The following is a 19,790-nucleotide window of genomic DNA, read 5'->3' on the forward strand; positions in this document are numbered from 1 at the left end:
ATGACTGAGCATGGAGGGCAGGGGGGGCCACGATATGACTGAGCATGGAGGGCAGGGGGGGCCACGATATAACTGAGCATGGAGGGCAGGGGGGCCACATTAAAGGGGTTATCCGGGTTTAACAAATTTCTTATGGCCGGGCTGGGGAGGGCTATTTAAACACAATAAACATGTACTTACCTCCTCCGGTGCTGCCGATGTCCCGCGCCGCGGCCCGTCTTCTCCGTGCGCCGGAAGCCCCCATCTCCCAGCGCTTACAATGCTGAGAGATAGGGACGGATGGGAGGAGCCGTCCACATCGCGGACCGGAAGTTCCCTGTGCGCGGCTTCTGTGCCCCTGTAAACAAACAGGGGCACGGATCGAAGGTACCGCGGCGCGTGACATTGGCGGCGCCGGAGGAGGTAAGTACATGCTTATTATGTTTAACTAGCCCTCCCCAGCCCGGCCATAAGAAATTTTTTAACCCCTTTAAGCCATTCTTTCTTCAACCCAGAGGTTGGGAGTTATGTTTTATTGACAGGGAATGGCAAAAACCAGAAAGAAGAATTTTTTGCTTAGACTAGTTAAACACACATACCCCTTTTGTGAGGAGACACCCGGCCACCATGGTGTGTGTGGGGGGGATCATATTCATGTGTCCTTCTATGTTCTATCCATCAGAGTATAAGCTGCTTGTCTCCCATCGCCAGTCTCTCTTGTGGTTTGGGGGCAGGCTCCTCTCCAGATGCGTGCGGGTTAACGGCAGAGACAAGGTGCAGACACAATGTGGCTGATCCCCATGAGATCACATGCCGGAGAGATCTTCTCTAGACCATGGCTTCTCTCTATCCCATCCTGATTGTTGGAATAGGCGGTAAGTACAAGATGTGGTGAGTTATGTGTGCGTCCTCCACAATAAAATATTAAAGGTATGGATTATAGAGTATATTGTGCAACCTGTTACAAATATAGATCTATAGTGTGTCCCTCAAATATGTATATGTTTACTGTGCCCCCTCTTTTATAAACTGTGTCCCCTTCTATTAGATACGGTCCCCCCCCCCAATTACATAATATTCAGTGCCTCCTCTATTAGATATATATGCTGTTCTCACTCTTAGATATACAGTATATACTGCGCCTCACTCTATTAGATGTATGCTGTAACACCTCTATTATATACTGTGCCCCCCTCTATTGCCTAATATACGGTGGCCCCAATTAATTAGATATATGCTGTGCTCCCTCTATTATATTCAGTGCCCCCCCCCCATTAGCTATATATACTGTTTTCACTCTATAAGATATATGCTGTGCTCCCTCTATTATATACTGTGTCCCCTTTTATTAGCTACTTCCCCCTCTATTACATATACTCTGCCCTCTCTATTAGTTATGCACTATGCCCCCATCTATTAGATATATACAGTGTTCCCTCTTTTATATACTATGCTCCCTCTATTATGTATATTGTGTCCCCCTCCAGTAGATTGATATATATAATAATCTTTATTTCTATAGCGCCATCATATTCCGTAGCTTTACAAATCATAGGGGACATAGGGTGACACAAGAGCTTACAGTCTATGAGGATGAGGGGGTGACACAAGAGCTTACAGTCTATGAGGATGAGGGGGTGACACAAGAGCTTACAGTCTATGAGGATGAGGGGGTGACACAAGAGCTTACAGTCTATGAGGATGAGGGAGTGACACAAGAGCTTACAGTCTATGAGGATGATGGGGGTGACACAAGAGCTTACAGTCTATGAGGATGAGGGGGTGACACAAGAGGTTGTATAATGGTCCAGCCATTCTTTATAAGGGAACAATATAAAATAATTTAATAAATAATTTAATACATAAAAATTCTGCTGCTTGAACCAGCCCTCAGCCGCGATCTAATATACAGAGTCCAAGGTGAATGTGACTGCAGATAAGTCTGGAGCTTGGTGTATATCTGGTGTTTGCTGGACGGGAGGAGGACATAGGATGGATTAGTAAAGAGAGAGTTGGGGGTTTCATGCAGTTAGCGGTTTGATAGATCTGCCTAAAGAGAGGGGTTATAAGAGCACGTTTGACGCTTTGGAGGGTGAGTATTAGTTGAGAGTCCGAGGAAGGGCTTTCCAGAGAATTTGAGCAACTCAGGAGAAGTCCTGGATACGTGCAAGGGAGGTTCAAATTAAGGTAGAGATTAATCTAATGTCACTGGCAGATCGAAGAGCACAGGAAGGGCGATAGACAGATAGAGAGATGAGAGAAGGGAGGCAGGGGGTATGAAATCCATGACCAGGGGCAGAATGCAGTCACCCCCAGACACTTCCACCAAATGTGGGCCATCCTTCCAACCTGGGCGCAATCCTCTAAAGCACAAGGGTGAGGCCGATGGAACAGGTTTATGAATATATCCGAAGATTCTACAATGGGCAATTTCTGATCTTTAGGTGGATGATTCCATATCGAATATAAAGAGGACAAAACACCTTTGGACATCGAGTCTTTTTTTGCAAATAATCTCGAAATACATCATATCTGGGAGGAGGGTTTGAGGACACAGAAAGCTAACAAAATGAAGCAGCTGCCCCAGTTCAGACCTAGAAGTTTGAGGGAGGTCATGTTTCACAACATAGGTAGACTTTGTGGACACCTTATCTCCATCCAGCAAATGGTGAAGTTGTGTCAGGCCCCTCTATCTCCACCAATTAAAGGATTGTGGGTCCCTATTTCAAACCCCCTATATGGCAGTATCAGGAGTATTCAGGGACTGTTCACCAGAGAGAAGGATCTGCACAACCTACACCACAACCTAAGTGAGTGGGACGTAATATGGCCTATGATTGATAGTTTAGGTGGTAGGGGGCCTGGATCCCAAAAGGCACTTCTGTGTGGACAAAGGATTCAATAGTGAAGATACCAGTGCAACCCACAAGGGAGCTGAAGTCCCACCATGTATAGCAATGATTGTGTCCCCTCTTTTATATACTGTGCCTCCCCTCTATCCTATACTGTGGGGCACAATTACTTACCGGGTCCCTGCACGATTCCTGATCTGGACTGTCCAACGAGGATGAACTCTGCCGCGATTCACTAAGATTGTGCATCCAATTTCCTGCATGTGTCGCGTGGCTCCGGTCCGCCAGAGTTCACCTTCTTCTTCCCGGTGCATGTAAGTGCATGGCTTGCGGCACAATTTTGAAGTTAAATCCTATGGTTTGTCCGAATCCGTTGGATCATCAGATGGACCCCCCCCCCCGAATTGTGTCGCATGAAAGCCGGCCCCTTTTAAACCCCTGTCCCAGCGGCGTAAAACGGAAATTGCCGGTATGTCCAATGAAAGTGCGGTCCGTGGGGCCCTTAGTAAATGAGCCCCTGTGTCCTCTTCTATTAATTGCTGTGTCATCTTCTATTGGATACTGTGCCCCCTTCTATTAGAGCAACGCTGTACCCCCTCTGCTAAATTCTGTGCCCCCTCTTTTATATGCTGTGTCCTCTTCTATTATATATTGTACCCTCACCCCCGTCTATTAGATCAGCGCTATGTCCCCTCTATTAAATACTGTGCTCCCTGTTTTATATACTGTGCCCCCCTCTATTATATAATTCCCCCCCTTTATAATATAATGTCATCTTCTATTAGATATTGTGCCCTTCTATTAAATACTGCGCCCCCCTTTTACTGTGTTTCCCTCTTTTAATTGCTGGGCCCCATCTATTATATGCTGTGTCCTCTTCTATCAGACACTGCGCCCCCTTCTATTGGATGAATGCTGTACCCCCCCCCCCCACCCTTGCTAAATACTGTCTTTTAATTACTGTATCCCCTCTAGTATATACTGTGCCCTATTATAAAATAATATAATCATTTACCTCTTCCGGCTTCCCACGATATTATTAGAGACCCAGCCGGATACCATTCATTTCAGTATAATTTGGAGTAGGTGAAGGGTTGGGAGATGCTGGGCCCCGGGCGGTGGCGCGTCCTGTCCTGGGTTGAGCATCACCGTACTCCACGAGGTATCAGATCACTATAAAACAAGAACACGATCGTCGGGCTTGATTACAATACCTGTACCTTGGGGCACTACATGTACCTTTTTCATGGATCTGCACTTTATGGGTAAGAGTAACCTCCTGGGCCCTAAGGCTTCTGGAGCCCTATGCACCCCCTCTAGTTACACTCCTGGGATTAGTGTGACGGATGACACTGCCTCTTCTCTTCTAGGGTGTTGGTCACTACCTCTTCCATCTTCAGTCACCTTGCTCTGGAGTCTTCAGGATGACGGCCACAACCAGACCAGTTTTCTATGTCTGATGCCAGAAGTATATGACATGGCCACAACAATGTGGTCCCAAGGTGGTAATCACAGTCAGTCCAGAAATGTCTTTATATCCAGACTAAATGCAGCAACTGTGAGGATAACCAGTAAGCGGCAGTACCTTCTGCAGTATGGAGATCTTAGGCCTCATCTCCTTGCTCCTCTGAGTCCCAGTGACAGGAGGGAAAGTTCTCCAGCTATTTTCTGGTCTTCTCCACCATATTCACTTCTCATGTCTTGGGAGTTCTCTAGTCCTTCACGTTTGGATCCAGCATTTGTTCCTTCACTAGATCATCTGGGTTCATTCATGGATAAGGACGTCAATCCTCTGCTTAAGCCTTCATCACACTTACAGGATCTTGGCGCATCAACCAGTCATATTGTATCTCCAGAGACTCTACAATTGTCTGCTTTATCTTCTCTCTTCGAATTACCCGACCCTGTAATGTGCTCTGTAGCCCAGGCTGAACACGATGAAGAGCGGGAAAATCATGAAGTACTTTCAGGTACTACAATTGGGGTCCATTCATTGAGAGGATTGTGTGTGTTAGCAAATATACCAACAATGAATATACCACAGAAAAAATGAGGAGCACTAATTATATCACACACACAAATATATACCAGGAGTGAATATAATGTACACATATATATATGACAGCAGTGAATATAATGTACATATATATATATGACAGCAGTGAATATAATGTACACATATATATATATGACAGCAGTGAATATAATGTACAGATATATATATATATGACAGCAGTGAATATAATGTACACATATATATATATGACAGCAGTGAATATAATGTACAGATATATATATATATGACAGCAGTGAATATAATGTACACATATATATATATGACAGCAGTGAATATAATGTACACATATATATATATATATATATATATATGACAGCAGTGAATATAATGTACACATATATATATATGACAGCAGTGAATATAATGTACAGATATATATATATATGACAGCAGTGAATATAATGTACACATATATATATATGACAGCAGTGAATATAATGTACACATATATATATATATATATATATATATGACAGCAGTGAATATAATGTACACATATATATATATGACAGCAGTGAATATAATGTACAGATATATATATATATGACAGCAGTGAATATAATGTACACATATATATATATGACAGCAGTGAATATAATGTACAGATATATATATATATGACAGCAGTGAATATAATGTACACATATATATATATGACAGCAGTGAATATAATGTACACATATATATATATATATATATATGACAGCAGTGAATATAATGTACACATATATATATATATATGACAGCAGTGAATATAATGTACACATATATATATATATATGACAGCAGTGAATATAATGTACACATATATATATATGACAGCAGTGAATATAATGTACACATATATATATATATGACAGCAGTGAATATAATGTACACATATATATATATATGACAGCAGTGAATATAATGTACACATATATATATATGACAGCAGTGAATATAATGTACACATATATATATATGACAGCAGTGAATATAATGAACACATATATATATGACAGCAGTGAATATAATGAACACATATATATATATGACAGCAGTGAATATAATGTACACATATATATATATATGACAGCAGTGAATATAATGTACACATATATATATATATGACAGCAGTGAATATAATGTACACATATATATATATGACAGCAGTGAATATAATGTACACATATATATATATGACAGCAGTGAATATAATGTACACATATATATATATGACAGCAGTGAATATAATGTACACATATATATATATGACAGCAGTGAATATAATGTACACATATATATATATGACAGCAGTGAATATAATGTACACATATATATATATGACAGCAGTGAATATAATGTACACATATATATATATGACAGCAGTGAATATAATGTACACATATATATATATGACAGCAGTGAATATAATGTACACACATATATATATGACAGCAGTGAATATAATGAACACATAAATGTACTAGATGTCAATAATGTCTGTGTTATTGACTGATACTAGTGTTGTAGGTGTAGGTATTGGCTAAGGGGGGGGGGCAGCATTTTCACTTTTCACCTCAGGCAGCAAAAATGCTAGAATCAGCCCTATAGATCTCGTAGTAGGAGGATCCAAAGAGGCTACTAGGGTGTGGAGTAGCCGCTCTGTGTAGCTTCAGCTCTGGCTACTCCACGTCCCAGTGTCCTCTTTCAGATATTTGCATGTTTGCGTTTGTTAATGCTGCGTTAACGTTTTGTAAACCGCATTGTTAACAGCATTTGAAAACGTATGTGTTACTGCCACGTGCAAACGCACCCTAATAGATCTAAAGAGACTATGGAAACTTCTAGTAAACTTTAGTAAACCTAAATGTGCCCCTGTGGGTGTTGTAAAGGCACATGTACAATTAATTTTCTTTACCCCATCATGAAGCCACGATCTGACGCCTAGAAGATGCAGCCCCCCCCCCCCCCCCCCACCTCCACCTCTGGTCACACCCACTGTGGCAACAATGGTTATGCTCCTGCTATCCTCCTTCCTGATGACTTCTCCCACTATCACAGGACTCATGGACCCTTGTATCTTGGACGCCTCTTACAAACACAATTGTTGTCATGATAAAATCCATGCAGAGCTGAGCACTCTGATGTATTTATTGCAGGGGGAAATTATCAACCTGTCTGTAATGAAGAGAAACCTGCTGCAGAGCTGGGTAAGTACATTAGCTATGTCTCTATCTATCTATCGAAAATGGAAGCTCTCCGGATGAGTCCATGGAAAGTGATACTTTTTATTCCATGTGATGTAATGTGATGGGCGTCACATTTGAATATGGAATAAAATGGATCACTTTCTATGGGCTCATCTGGAGTGCTTCCATTTTCTATATTTATTAATTGTTGGTCCTTTGGCCCGGCCCAATTGGCGAGCAGCCACCTTTCTATTGCATAACTCTCAATTGTCCCGGATTTGATATTTGGGCACTGTCCCACCGTCACGGGCAGTTGGGAGAATGTCATGTGCTGCCCCTCTCTCACCCGCATTGTCCCGGTGGAGGCTGGATCCACCCCTGCTACCTCCTTATATGATGTCTGAAGGAGTCATGTGAGGAGGTAGCTCCGCCCCTCCATTGGCCCTGCCCCCTCCTCTAAGTCAGTCAGAGCCCAGGAGAAGAAGCGACTGCTGCGGGGGAATGAGAGAAGGTAAAAAACAGAGGTTGTTTTTAATTTTATACCCACAGGGAGACACAGAAAAAGGAGAATAGAGGACAGGAGGAGGCTGGAAGACAGGGGGCCTCAGGAAAAGGAGGATAGAGGACTGGGGGCCTCAGGAGGAGGCTGTATGTTATAGGAGGACAGGAGGCCACGGGAGGAGGCTGGAGGACAGGAGGCCACGGGAGGAGGCTGGAGGACAGGAGGCCACGGGAGGAGGCTGGAGGACAGGAGGCCACGGGAGGAGGCTGGAGGACAGGAGGCCACGGGAGGAGGCTGGAGGACAGGAGGCCACGGGAGGAGGCTGGAGGACAGGAGGCCACGGGAGGAGGCTGGAGGACAGGAGGCCACGGGAGGAGGCTGGAGGACAGGAGGCCACGGGAGGAGGCTGGAGGACAGGAGGCCACGGGAGGAGGCTGGAGGACAGGAGGCCACGGGAGGAGGCTGGAGGACAGGAGGCCACGGGAGCAGGCTGGAGGACAGGAGGCCACGGGAGGAGGCTGGAGGACAGGGGGATACGGGAGGAGGCTGGAGGACAGGGGGATACGGGAGGCGGCTGGAGGACAGGGGGATACAGGAGGCGGCTGGAGGACAGGGGGATACAGGAGGCGGCTGGAGGACAGGGGGATACAGGAGGCGGCTGGAGGACAGGGGGATACAGGAGGAGGCTGGAGGACAGGGGGATACAGGAGGAGGCTGGAGGACAGGAGGCCACGGGAGGAGGATGGAGGACAGGAGGAGGCTGGAGGACAGGGGGATACAGGAGGAGGCTGGAGGACAGGGGGATACAGGAGGAGGCTGGAGGACAGGAGGCCACAGGAGGGGGATAGAGGACAGTAGGCCACAGAATGAGGCTGAAGGACATGGGGAGGCTGGAAGACCGGGGGCTACAGGAGTAGGCTGGAGGACAGGAGGAGTTGCATTAGGGGGTATTATACGGGTCCATAGGGGGGTTGGTCACATTAAGGGACATTATACTATGTGGGGGCCATCAAGGTTGATATTAAACTTTGCGTGCGGGTGGGGCAATGGGCGTGGTTTAGGGGGAGTGGCTTTTGTCACTCTTTCTCTCGCCCAAAGTTGGGAGCTATGCTATTGTGTTGCTTGGATTTTCTGCAAGTATCGATCTATTAATTCAACTCCGTCTATCTATACACATTGCTCTGCTGCTATTTCTCTATAATTGTTCCCCTGCCAGATGACCTCTGCCGGGAATTATTCCCTGTGTATTGGTCACAGCAGCAGAGCTACTTGGTGGCGCTAGCAGCACAGGCGGGTGCAGGGTATCTACAAGCTTCTTTCCAGCCTGTCTGTGTCTTGTTGCTTCTTCAGGTGGTTTTTGAGGGTCTTTTTTCTTTCCTTTGCTGGTGAAATTACCTTTTTTTATTCATTTATTATTGGTTTCTAATTTCTGAACTTTACATATACTATTTTTTAGGCTCAAGGGTTTTGTAAAAATGTGTGTAACTGTACTGTATTTTGCACAATTCAAAAGAAAACCCTCCCTGAAGCTCTCTGCTGTCCCTGCTGTGACCAGCGCCTGAGCTCTCTGCTGTCCATGCTGTGACCAGCGCCTGAGGCAGGCTATTCAACAGATTGACAGTTCTCATAGGGCTTCTTTACTATGAGAACTGTCAATCTGTGGAATAGCCTGCCTCAGGCACTGGTCACAGCAGGGACCGCAGAGAGCTCAGGCGCTGGTCACAGCAGGGACAGCAGAGAGCTCAGGCGCTGGTCACAGGAGGGACAGCAGAGAGCTCAGGCGCTGGTCACAGCAGGGACAGCAGAGAGCTCAGGCGCTGGTCACAGCAGGGACAGCAGAGAGCTCAGGCGCTGGTCACAGCAGGGACAGCAGAGAGCTCAGGCGCTGGTCACAGCAGGGACAGCAGAGAGCTCAGGCGCTGGTCACAGCAGGGACAGCAGAGAGCTCAGGCGCTGGTCACAGCAGGGACAGCAGAGAGCTCAGGCGCTGGTCACAGCAGGGACAGCAGAGAGCTCAGGCGCTGGTCACAGCAGGGACAGCAGAGAGCTCAGGCGCTGGTCACAGCAGGGACAGCAGAGAGCTCAGGCGCTGGTCACAGCAGGGACAGCAGAGAGCTCAGGCGCTGGTCACAGCAGGGACAGCAGAGAGCTCAGGCGCTGGTCACAGCAGAGACAGCAGAGAGCTCAGGCGCTGGTCACAGCAGAGACAGCAGAGAGCTCAGGCGCTGGTCACAGCAGAGACAGCAGAGAGCTCAGGCGCTGGTCACAGCAGAGACAGCAGAGAGCTCAGGCGCTGGTCACAGCAGAGACAGCAGAGAGCTCAGGCGCTGGTCACAGCAGAGACAGCAGAGAGCTCAGGCGCTGGTCACAGCAGAGACAGCAGAGAGCTCAGGCGCTGGTCACAGCAGGGAGAGCCGAGAGCTCAGGCGCTGGTCACAGCAGGGACAGCAGAGAGCTCAGGCGCTGGTCACAGCAGGGACAGCAGAGAGCTCAGGCGCTGGTCACAGCAGAGACAGCAGAGAGCTCAGCCGCTGGTACCAGCAGAGACAGCAGAGAGCTCAGGCGCTGGTCACAGCAGGGAGAGCCGAGAGCTCAGGCGCTGGTCACAGCAGGGAGAGCCGAGAGCTCAGGCGCTGGTCACAGCAGGGAGAGCCGAGAGCTCAGGCGCTGGTCACAGCAGGGAGAGCCGAGAGCTCAGGCGCTGGTCACAGCAGGGAGAGCCGAGAGCTCAGGCGCTGGTCACAGCAGGGACAGCAGAGAGCTCAGGCGCTGGTCACAGCAGGGACAGCAGAGAGCTCAGGCGCTGGTCACAGCAGGGACAGCAGAGGGCTCAGGCGCTGGTCACAGCAGGGACAGCAGAGGGCTCAGGCGCTGGTCACAGCAGGGACAGCAGAGAGCTCAGGCGCTGGTCACAGCAGGGACAGCAGAGAGCTCAGGCGCTGGTCACAGCAGGGACAGCAGAGAGCTCAGGCGCTGGTCACAGCAGGGACAGCAGAGAGCTCAGGCGCTGGTCACAGCAGGGACAGCAGAGAGCTCAGGCGCTGGTCACAGCAGGGACAGCAGAGAGCTCAGGCGCTGGTCACAGCAGAGACAGCAGAGAGCTCAGGCGCTGGTCACAGCAGGGACAGCAGAGAGCTCGGGCGCCGGTCACAGCAGGGACAGCAGAGAGCTCGGGCGCCGGTCACAGCAGGGACAGCAGAGAGCTCAGGCGCCGGTCACAGCAGGGACAGCAGAGAGCTCAGGCGCTGGTCACAGCAGGGACAGCAGAGAGCTCAGGCGCTGGTCACAGCAGGGACAGCGGAGAGCTCAGGCGCTGGTCACAGCAGGGACAGCAGAGAGCTCAGGGGCTGGTCACAGCAGGGACAGCAGAGAGCTCAGGCGCTGGTCACAGCAGGGACAGCAGAGAGCTTCAAGAAGGGTCTGAATGCATTTTTACACCTAAATAACATTGCTGGTTATGTTATATAGAATTGTTTCCCCTAAATTCCTTCCTCATCCAATCCCTTCCCTTCCTTGGTTGAACTTGATGGACAAGTGTCTTTTTTCAACCGTATAAACTATGATACTATGAAGAGGTGCAGCGACGTCTCACACTTGTTTATGGGCTTCTTGCTTTGTGAGTGATTTTTTGGCAGTTTTGAAAAGGCTCTAGAGATAAATATGGCTAAAAACAGCCGATGCAATAAGCCACGCCCACTTGTATGAAAATGATAAGGCCAGTAAAACTGCTGCCAAAAATTGTTGCACAGTTCGTTAGATATATGTCCAACCCCAACCCCCCCCCCCCGGTGTCCCTCCTGTCATATACACAACCAGTGCCGTGTGATATCCGCTGCTGCGGAGGACTGACTGTATGTATTGTCTGACCCTAGGTCACCATATGATGCAGGACGCCCTCCTCCTTATGGCCATGAAGACCATCACCTTGAAGCTGATAATCTTTGACCTGCTGATGACAGGGGCCGCCATGATGGAAACCTATCAGGAATTTCTTCACACTACATTTTGAGACCGGGATCTAATCTCATGGGAGCACAAACACTTTTCAACATAGTTCATAACATTACAAACACATAGCTGCTTTCTTCTAACAACAGCGCCACCCTCCACCACAGGCGGTCTCTGGTATGGCAGCTCATCTATTCTGCAGTTCATACTGTAATGAGAACCAGATTTTACCTCATTAATCTCCCAGGTCAGGGAAGAAATGTCCTCACTAGATTTCCTTCTTTTAGGTGAAATCTTATCCATTTACCAATAAAAAATCACCTCTAATGGCAGAGAAGAGTCATATTTTACCTGAGATGAGTCAAATTTTAAGGCTGCAGTGGGGAGTAAGATAAGAACCCTGTCTTTTAGAGAAGATCTCAGCCCCTATAAAGTACTCAACAATTTCGGCCTCGGTAACATGAGATTGGGATGAGTATATTTCTTGATAATAGTCTAGAAATTCCTTCTTAATCACTTAAATTTCGGTTCTGATTTCCCATCTGTAATTCTGATCTCTCCTCCTCTACCTCTCTGCTTGGCTTCACAGTATTGGGGCTTATTTACGAAGGGTCCGCAGAACGCACTTTTGTCGGATTTTGGAAATTTTCCGGATTAGGGCCGTTGTGACAGCTATTAGGAAGGGCATTGTGTTGCACGCGATCGGATTTCGGCGCCGGTTTTCATGCGACAGAAATTGGGGGACGTGCTGTCGGATGATTCGGACTGAGCGCAGGATTTAACTTTAAAATTAGGTCGCATACAATGCACTTACATGCCCCGGGAAGAAGAAGGTGAACTCCGGCGGACCTGAGCGGGGAAGTGGCACAATGATTTCCAGTCGGACATTCCGGATAAGTAAATGTGCCCCAATGCGGCCGCGAATCCATCGGGTTTGCCCGAATATTTCCGAATAGCGCTGTTTTGCGCTGAATTGCCACCGGATTGTGGCGCACACGATCGGATTGTGGTGCATCGGCGTCAGCTTGCATGCAACAGAAATCGGGGGCCGTGGACGTCGGACAACCCGACGGGTTCGGACAAACCGCGGAATTAAAACAAAGAATTGTGCCGCAAGATCAGCATGCACATGCACCGGGAAGAAGAAGGTGAACTCCGGCGGACCTCGGCGCAGCAGCGACACATGCAGGATATCGGGCGCACGGACCTTAGTGAATCCCGGCAGAACCCGAATCCTCGTCGGACAACGCACTGCATCACGACTGGACCAGATAAGTAAATGAACCCCAATGTGTGTAAATGAGCCCTACGCTGTGACTTATCCAATAGACACATGGGGGGGTTATTTATCATTGGTTTTTCTGTGCTTTTTTTTTTACATAAAAAAGTCTCACAGTTGTCACATTGAGGGTTTTTGAGACTTTAACTGCTAAAAATTCTCACAGGACTCAATACATCTCTTCAGTTATCTCGTGTAAACATAAAACTACTGCTAGTGCAGCACCGTGCAAAGCCACGGTCAAAAAGTCTCATAAAAAGTCTCAATCTTACTCAAGTCCCTGCTGGTTTTCATGCTGAGACTTTTTATGCATTTTGAGACTTTTTTGGGGACTTTTTGAAAAAAAAAATCCCAGACAGAAAATAAACCATCAGAACATTTATTAAAGGGTCAAAGCCGCTTTAATGAATTTGATGGGCGGCGGAGCTGGTGATAAATAACCCCCATCCTGTATTTCCCGTTTCTTACCTTATCTCTTGATGTATGAGATGAGATTCTTATCTTTCTTATCTCCCTCTCCTCCTGCAGCCTCTAAACTTGACTCATCTCAGGCAGAATATGACTCTTCTCTGCTCATTGTCACATGACTTTGGCTTTTTTTTTTATAATGGGTGAGATTTCATCCCCGACCAAGTATAATGGGGTAAAACCTGGCGACTCACAGATTATTGTCTATCACTATTTTTACGTGGACTTGAGAAAAATAAAAAATTCTGATCTTGGCTTACGTGAATGAGGCTCAGCACTCTCTGTGACTGCCATGTGTAACACTGCTGCAGGGGGATGCTGATATCACAGTAATGTGGTGGATGGAGAAGATGGATGACTGCCCGATAACCCGCAAAAATCACACACATCGGGGCACATTTACTCAGGGGCCGAACGCCGCATTTTCGTTGGGTTTCACGATTTTTTTCCGTTTTGCGCTGAATTGCCCTGGGTTTTTGGCGCACACGATCGTATTGTGTCACATAGGCGCCGGCTTGCATGCAACACAAATCGGGGGCCGTGGACATCGGACAATCTAACTGATTCGGACAAACCGCGGAATTTAAAACGCAAATTGTGTCCCAAGATCAGCACTCACATGCACCAGGAAGAAGAAGGTGAACTCTGGCGGACCTGAGCGGGGAAGTGACACATGCAGGAAATTGGACGCACGATCTTAGTGATTCACGGCAGCTCCGAATCCTCGTCGGACAACGCACCGCGGGATCGCGACAGGACCGGGTAGGTAATCTGCCCCAATATGTCACATAGAAAATGTAAAAATCACATGTGAAAAATACTTTATTGTGTAATATGATAAAAAAACAATGGAAAATAACAGATACAAAGCGATGTCACAGATGAAGCTGCCCCATACAAAAGCCATCAGGTTCTAAAGCTGTACACAAATCTGTACACGCCTCTGCCCTCCCTCGCAGTAATCTTTCATGGTGCCCCACACATGCCGTCTTTCCTCACTCCCCAAATAAATCTGGGGAGAAGCAACCAGTCCATCCAAAATAAGATATTTGGGGAAAGCCACAGGACGTCATTCTACTTGCCTACATCTGTCACCAGGAATGTCGTTTTTAGCTGGTGACAGGGTCCTGTAGCATATGCTATGCTGATTTGTCAGCATTATCAATCATTTCAGGCTATAGGTCAGCTGAAATATACCAGAACATCCCCTTTAAGACATTCTTCCAAAATGTTTATGAACTATGCACCGTTTCTTCCAGAGACCTTGTTCTCAAATAAACAGAAGGGTCCCGCGGGCGCATTTTCGACAGGTCAGGGGGCGGGCCGCCGGACGATCTGACGGATTCGGACTAAGCGCAGGATTTTACATTTAAATTTGTGTCGCAAGCCCAAGCACCTACATGCACCGGGAAGAAGGTGAACTCCGGGGACCTGAGCGGGGAAGCGACACATGCAGGATATCTGGCGCACGATCTACGTGGATCGCGGCACAGTGCATCATCGTCGGAGAGTCCGCATCAGGGATCGCGACCCGGACAGGTAAGTAAATTTGCCCCAATGTTTACACTAATTGTGCTTGTGTTAGCTTTGTATAAGTCACAACATGGCCTTGACGCAGAGAAGCTGCAGAGAGGAGCGAGGACACAGTTATTTCTGAACAGTGGACAACATGACCCCCGGCTAAGACAAGATGGCCTCCGGTTGGACAAAATGGCGTCTTTAGAAAACTATGGGGCACATTTACTTACTCGGAGTTCCTGAAAGTGCATTGTCTGTCTGAAAGTGCACTGTGCCGCGATTCACTAACATTGTGCGCCCGATATCCTGCATGTGTCGCTTCCCCGCTCAGGTCCACCAGAGTTCACCATCTTCCTCTCGGTGCATACATCTTACACAAAAAAGTGTTGATATTTGTATTGTACACCAAAATAACCTACACAAATATCTTATAGCAAAAATGCAGAGAGCACAAATCCAAATAACTTCATATGTGTGATGTCACGTCCTCTAAATAGAATTGGGGTTTCCCTCAGGTGATGTCACACACCTCATGGGGTCACACCCTCTTTACAGGATTGGTAACTTGTGTTTTAAATGTTTAACCCATTGTAAGCTTGTTATGCCATGATTAAAGGGGTTTTCCGCACAAACAAAAGGCAGGCTGTTTCCACGGGATAGGGCCTATCTTGCTGATCAGTGGGGGTCTCAGTGATGAGACCCCCACGGATCACGAATACGAGGGGTCCGGTGGCGTCCCATGTACCTCTGTTGGACCCCTCGTTGCTCCGTCAGAGTAATGGAGCAGACGGCCGCTCATGACTGTTCTGCTCCATTAATCTCTATGGAGGTGACGGAAATTGCCGAGCACAGCGCTCACCGATCTCCATCAGCTCCGCAGAGATTAATGAAGCAGAACAGTCTGATGGAGCGACGAGGGCTCTGACGGAGGTCCGTGGTCATTTAGAGGTCCAGCTTCCTGGGATAAGTTGTGGGCGGCTCGTGAACCCCTGCACCCGCATTCTTAGCACAGAGGCGCCTGCTGCTAAGCCGGTTAGCGGGGGCACTAGGAGCACATTTGGGACTTTCCTCTTCTTTGGCCTCTTCGCTCCTCTGCCTGAGGAAGTCTTGAATACCACTGACACCTAAATATAACAGGTCACACGTGTTAAGTAGGAGACACAGACCGCTGCCGGCGTACGCGATAAGCAGGAATATCGTCTTTTCAGTTGAACTGGACACAAAGCAGTCAACACTGAAAGGACAAGGACGAAGACTGCAGGGGTGAAGTGGAAGAACCTTAAAACCATACAGCGCATACTGTCCCAGGAGGCCTCCAACTTCCAGAGCGGAGCAGGCCAGCAGCTGTACAACGTAGGCCTTCATCAGGCCGTCCTGCTTAATTCTTTGGCGGCCATGTTTATATCTGTCTCCATCTCTCTCCGATTCCAGGACATTACAGACTATGGGGTCTTCTGGGTGATAAATCATTTTATGTGTGGAAAACCCCAAATACATGATGGCTGGGGTACTAACGAGAATGATCTGGAAGAGCCAGAACCGGGCCTGTGACAATGGGGCAAGGGCGTTATAGCAAACATTCTCACATCCGCGCTGTTCGGTGAGGCAAACAAAATGGCGCTGTTCATTGTTATGGATGGAGTCTCCGCCTACTGCGGTCAGGACTATTCTGAACATGACGAGGACTGTCAGCCACAGCTTCCATATGAAGGTTGTGTGGTTATTGATCTCTTGGGAGAGACGGGTTAAGAAGCTGCCAGACATCCTGAGCTTATCCTCAGATTAGATCTGAAATCAAAGGAATCCTACAAATAGTAATCAGAGGAGAGAACAAGTAATGATGAAAGGATCCCCAGAAAACATTCATTATTCACAATCTCGCTCCCCAGAGGACAACTGACCCGTTAAACCTCAGACATAACCACAGCCTCACCTGCTTCATCTCAAGTAGAAATAGTCATGGATGTAAGCGGATAAAATAGTCGTAGATATAAGCGGATAAAATAGTCATAGATGTAAGCGGATAAAATAGTCAAAGATGTAAGCGGATAAAATAGTCGTAGATGTAAGCGGATAAAATAGTCGTAGATGTAAGCGGATAAAATAGTCGTAGATGTAAGCGGATAAAATAGTCATAGATGTAAGCGGATAAAATAGTCATAGATGTAAGCGGATAAAATAGTCATAGATGTAAGCGGATAAAATAGTCATAGATGTAAGCGGATAAAATAGTCATAGATGTAAGCGGATAAAATAGTCATAGATGTAAGCGGATAAAATAGTCGTAGATGTAAGCGGATAAAATAGTCGTAGATATAAGCGGATAAAATAGTCGTAGATGTAAGCGGATAAAATAGTCGTAGATGTAAGCGGATAAAATAGTCATAGATGTAAGCGGATAAAATAGTCGTAGATGTAAGCGGATAAAATAGTCGGAGATGTAAGCGGATAAAATAGTCGGAGATGTAAGCGGATAAAATAGTCGTAGATGTAAGCGGATAAAATAGTCGTAGATGTAAGCGGATAAAATAGTCGGAGATGTAAGCGGATAAAATAGTCGGAGATGTAAGCGGATAAAATAGTCGTAGATGTAAGCGGATAAAATAGTCGGAGATGTAAGCGGATAAAATAGTCGGAGATGTAAGCGGATAAAATAGTCGGAGATGTAAGCGGATAAAATAGTCGGAGATGTAAGCGGATAAAATAGTCGGAGATGTAAGCGGATAAAATAGTCGGAGATGTAAGCGGATAAAATAGTCGGAGATATAAGCGGATAAAATAGTCGGAGATGTAAGCGGATAAAATAGTCGGAGATGTAAGCGGATATTCACACAACATGTTTTTTGTCACATTTTTCTCCAAAGTAGCAGCGTAAAGCGTAAGACTGTGATGCTTCGGGTTTACTATCATCACTGGAAGGTTTGTAGAAGACATTACATCTCCTGAGAGAGGTGCAGAGGCATCTAACTCCCATCATCCCTGGTGTATATACATGTACTGTACCTCATACCTCATATCACAGTACAACTCCCATCATCCCTGGTATATGTACATGTACTGCACCTCATACCTCATATCACAGTACAACTCCCATCATCCCTGGTATATATACATGTACTGTACCTCACACCTTATGTCACAATACAACTCCCATCATCCCTGGTATATGTACATGTACTGCACCTCATATCACAGTACAACTCCCATCATCCCTGGTATATGTACATGTACTGCACCTCATACCTCATATCACAGTACAACTCCCATCATCCCTGGTATATACACATGTACTGTACCTCATATCACAGTACAACTCCCATCATCCCTGGTATATGTACATGTACTGCACCTCATATCACAGTACAACTCCCATCATTCCTGGTATATACACATGTACTGTACCTCATATCACAGTACAACTCCCATCATCCCTGGTATATGTACATGTACTGCACCTCAAACCTCATATCACAGTACAACTCCCATCATCCCTGGTATATACACATACCTCACACCTCATGCCACAGTACAACTCCCATCATCCCTGGTATATATACATGTACTGTACCTCACACCTCATGCCACAGTACAACTCCCATCATCCCTGGTATATACACATACCTCACACCTGCGGTCTGGTCCGCTGTTGGTTCTGAGGTGACGTCATGGAGGTCTTGTATTATTACGGATCCCTCCATGCATGTGGGCTTCCGATAGCCTCTCATATTTCTTCATTTCTTGGAATGGCCGGGCACGGATCATCCGCTGGGTGGAGTTGTCTTATCTATTTTATGCAGAAATTTAAGTTAAATTCCGTCTTTATTGGAATTGCCTCCGCCATTCTGTGCAGGGCGCAGTAATAAATGTGGTGCAAACCAAGGACATAAAACAGTCCTTTGGCTGCGCAGATTTCTAAAGCGTCGGACAAAGTGAAGCCAAAACACAAAAGTGGCGCAAACACTTAATAAATACACGTGGAAGCTCCAAAGACTTTCTTTTTAGGGAAAAGATAGACAAAAACTGGTGAAGACACAATGATATATCTGAGTCTGTATCTGTATCCACTTCTCAAAACATGGGGGGGCAACATAGGAAATAATTAATGTTTGGGGGCACCTTAGGAAATAATTAATGGTGAGGGGCAACATGGGAAATAATTAATGCTGGGGGCAGCATAGGAAATAATTAATGGTGGGGGGCAGCATAGGAAATAATTAAAGGTGGGGGCAACATATGAAATAATTAAAGGTGGGGGCAACATAGGAAATAATTAATGGTGGGGGGGCAGCATAAGAAATAATTAATGGTGGGGGCAACATAGGAAATAATTAATGGTGGGGGGCAGCAAAGGAAATAATTAATGGTGGGGGGCAACATAGGAAATAATTAATGGTGGGGGGCAGCATAAGAAATAATTAATGGTGGGGGTATAGGAAATAATGAATTATGAGGAGCAGTCTATTAATTAGTGGGGGAGGGGGAAGGGCAGCATAGGAAATAATTAATTATGAGGGACAACATAGGAAATAATTAATGGTGGGGGGCAGCATAGGAAATAATTAATGGTGGGGGGGGGGCAGCATAGGAAATAATTAATTATGAGGAGCAGTCTAGTAATTAGTGGGGGGGAGGGCAGCATAGGAAATAATTATGAGGGGCAACATAGGAAATAATTAATGGTGGGGGCAGCATAGGAAATAATTAATGGTGGGGGGCAACATAGGAAATAATTAATGGTGGGGGCAACAAAGGAAATAATTAATGGTGGGGGGGGCACCATAGGAAATAATTAATGGTGGGGGCAGCATAGGAAATAATTAATGGTGGGGGGGCACCATAGGAAATAATTAATGGTGGGGGGGCACCATAGGAAATAATTAATGGTGGGGGGCACCATGGGAAATAATTAATGGTGGGGGGGCAGCATAGGAAATAATTAATGGTGGGGGGGCAGCATAGGAAATAATTAATGGTGGGGGTATAGGAAATAATT

The 19,790-nt window shown here is 46.5% G+C and overlaps 2 protein-coding genes across 3 annotated transcripts; one reads left to right on the forward strand and one right to left on the reverse strand.

Moving 5' to 3' along the window:
- Positions 1 to 575: 575 nt before the first annotated feature.
- On the forward strand, positions 576 to 13,565 carry LOC140106141 (uncharacterized). The gene is made up of 4 exons (XM_072130399.1): positions 576 to 854; positions 4,202 to 4,801; positions 7,053 to 7,103; positions 11,457 to 13,565. Exons 1-4 carry the CDS (start codon positions 815 to 817, stop codon positions 11,591 to 11,593), a joined length of 828 nt encoding a protein of 275 aa, XP_071986500.1. The 5' UTR covers positions 576 to 814; the 3' UTR covers positions 11,594 to 13,565.
- Positions 13,566 to 14,721: 1,156 nt separating this feature from the next.
- Positions 14,722 to 18,538, reverse strand: LOC140106142 (gap junction gamma-1 protein-like). 2 transcript variants are annotated; one of them, XM_072130401.1, is made up of 2 exons: positions 18,419 to 18,532; positions 14,722 to 16,602 (listed from the first exon to the last, which is right to left on the reverse strand). In XM_072130401.1, exon 2 carries the CDS (start codon positions 16,559 to 16,561, stop codon positions 15,740 to 15,742), a length of 822 nt encoding a protein of 273 aa, XP_071986502.1. In that variant the 5' UTR covers positions 16,562 to 16,602; positions 18,419 to 18,532; the 3' UTR covers positions 14,722 to 15,739. The 2 variants fall into 2 exon arrangements, with proteins under 2 accessions (XP_071986502.1, XP_071986501.1); XM_072130400.1 differs by having other exon boundaries at positions 14,724 to 16,585; positions 18,419 to 18,538.
- Between the last annotated feature and the right edge of the window lie 1,252 nt (positions 18,539 to 19,790).

The sequence above is a fragment of the Engystomops pustulosus genome, chromosome 11 (genome assembly GCF_040894005.1).
Source record: "Engystomops pustulosus chromosome 11, aEngPut4.maternal, whole genome shotgun sequence".
NCBI lineage: Eukaryota > Metazoa > Chordata > Amphibia > Anura > Leptodactylidae > Engystomops > Engystomops pustulosus.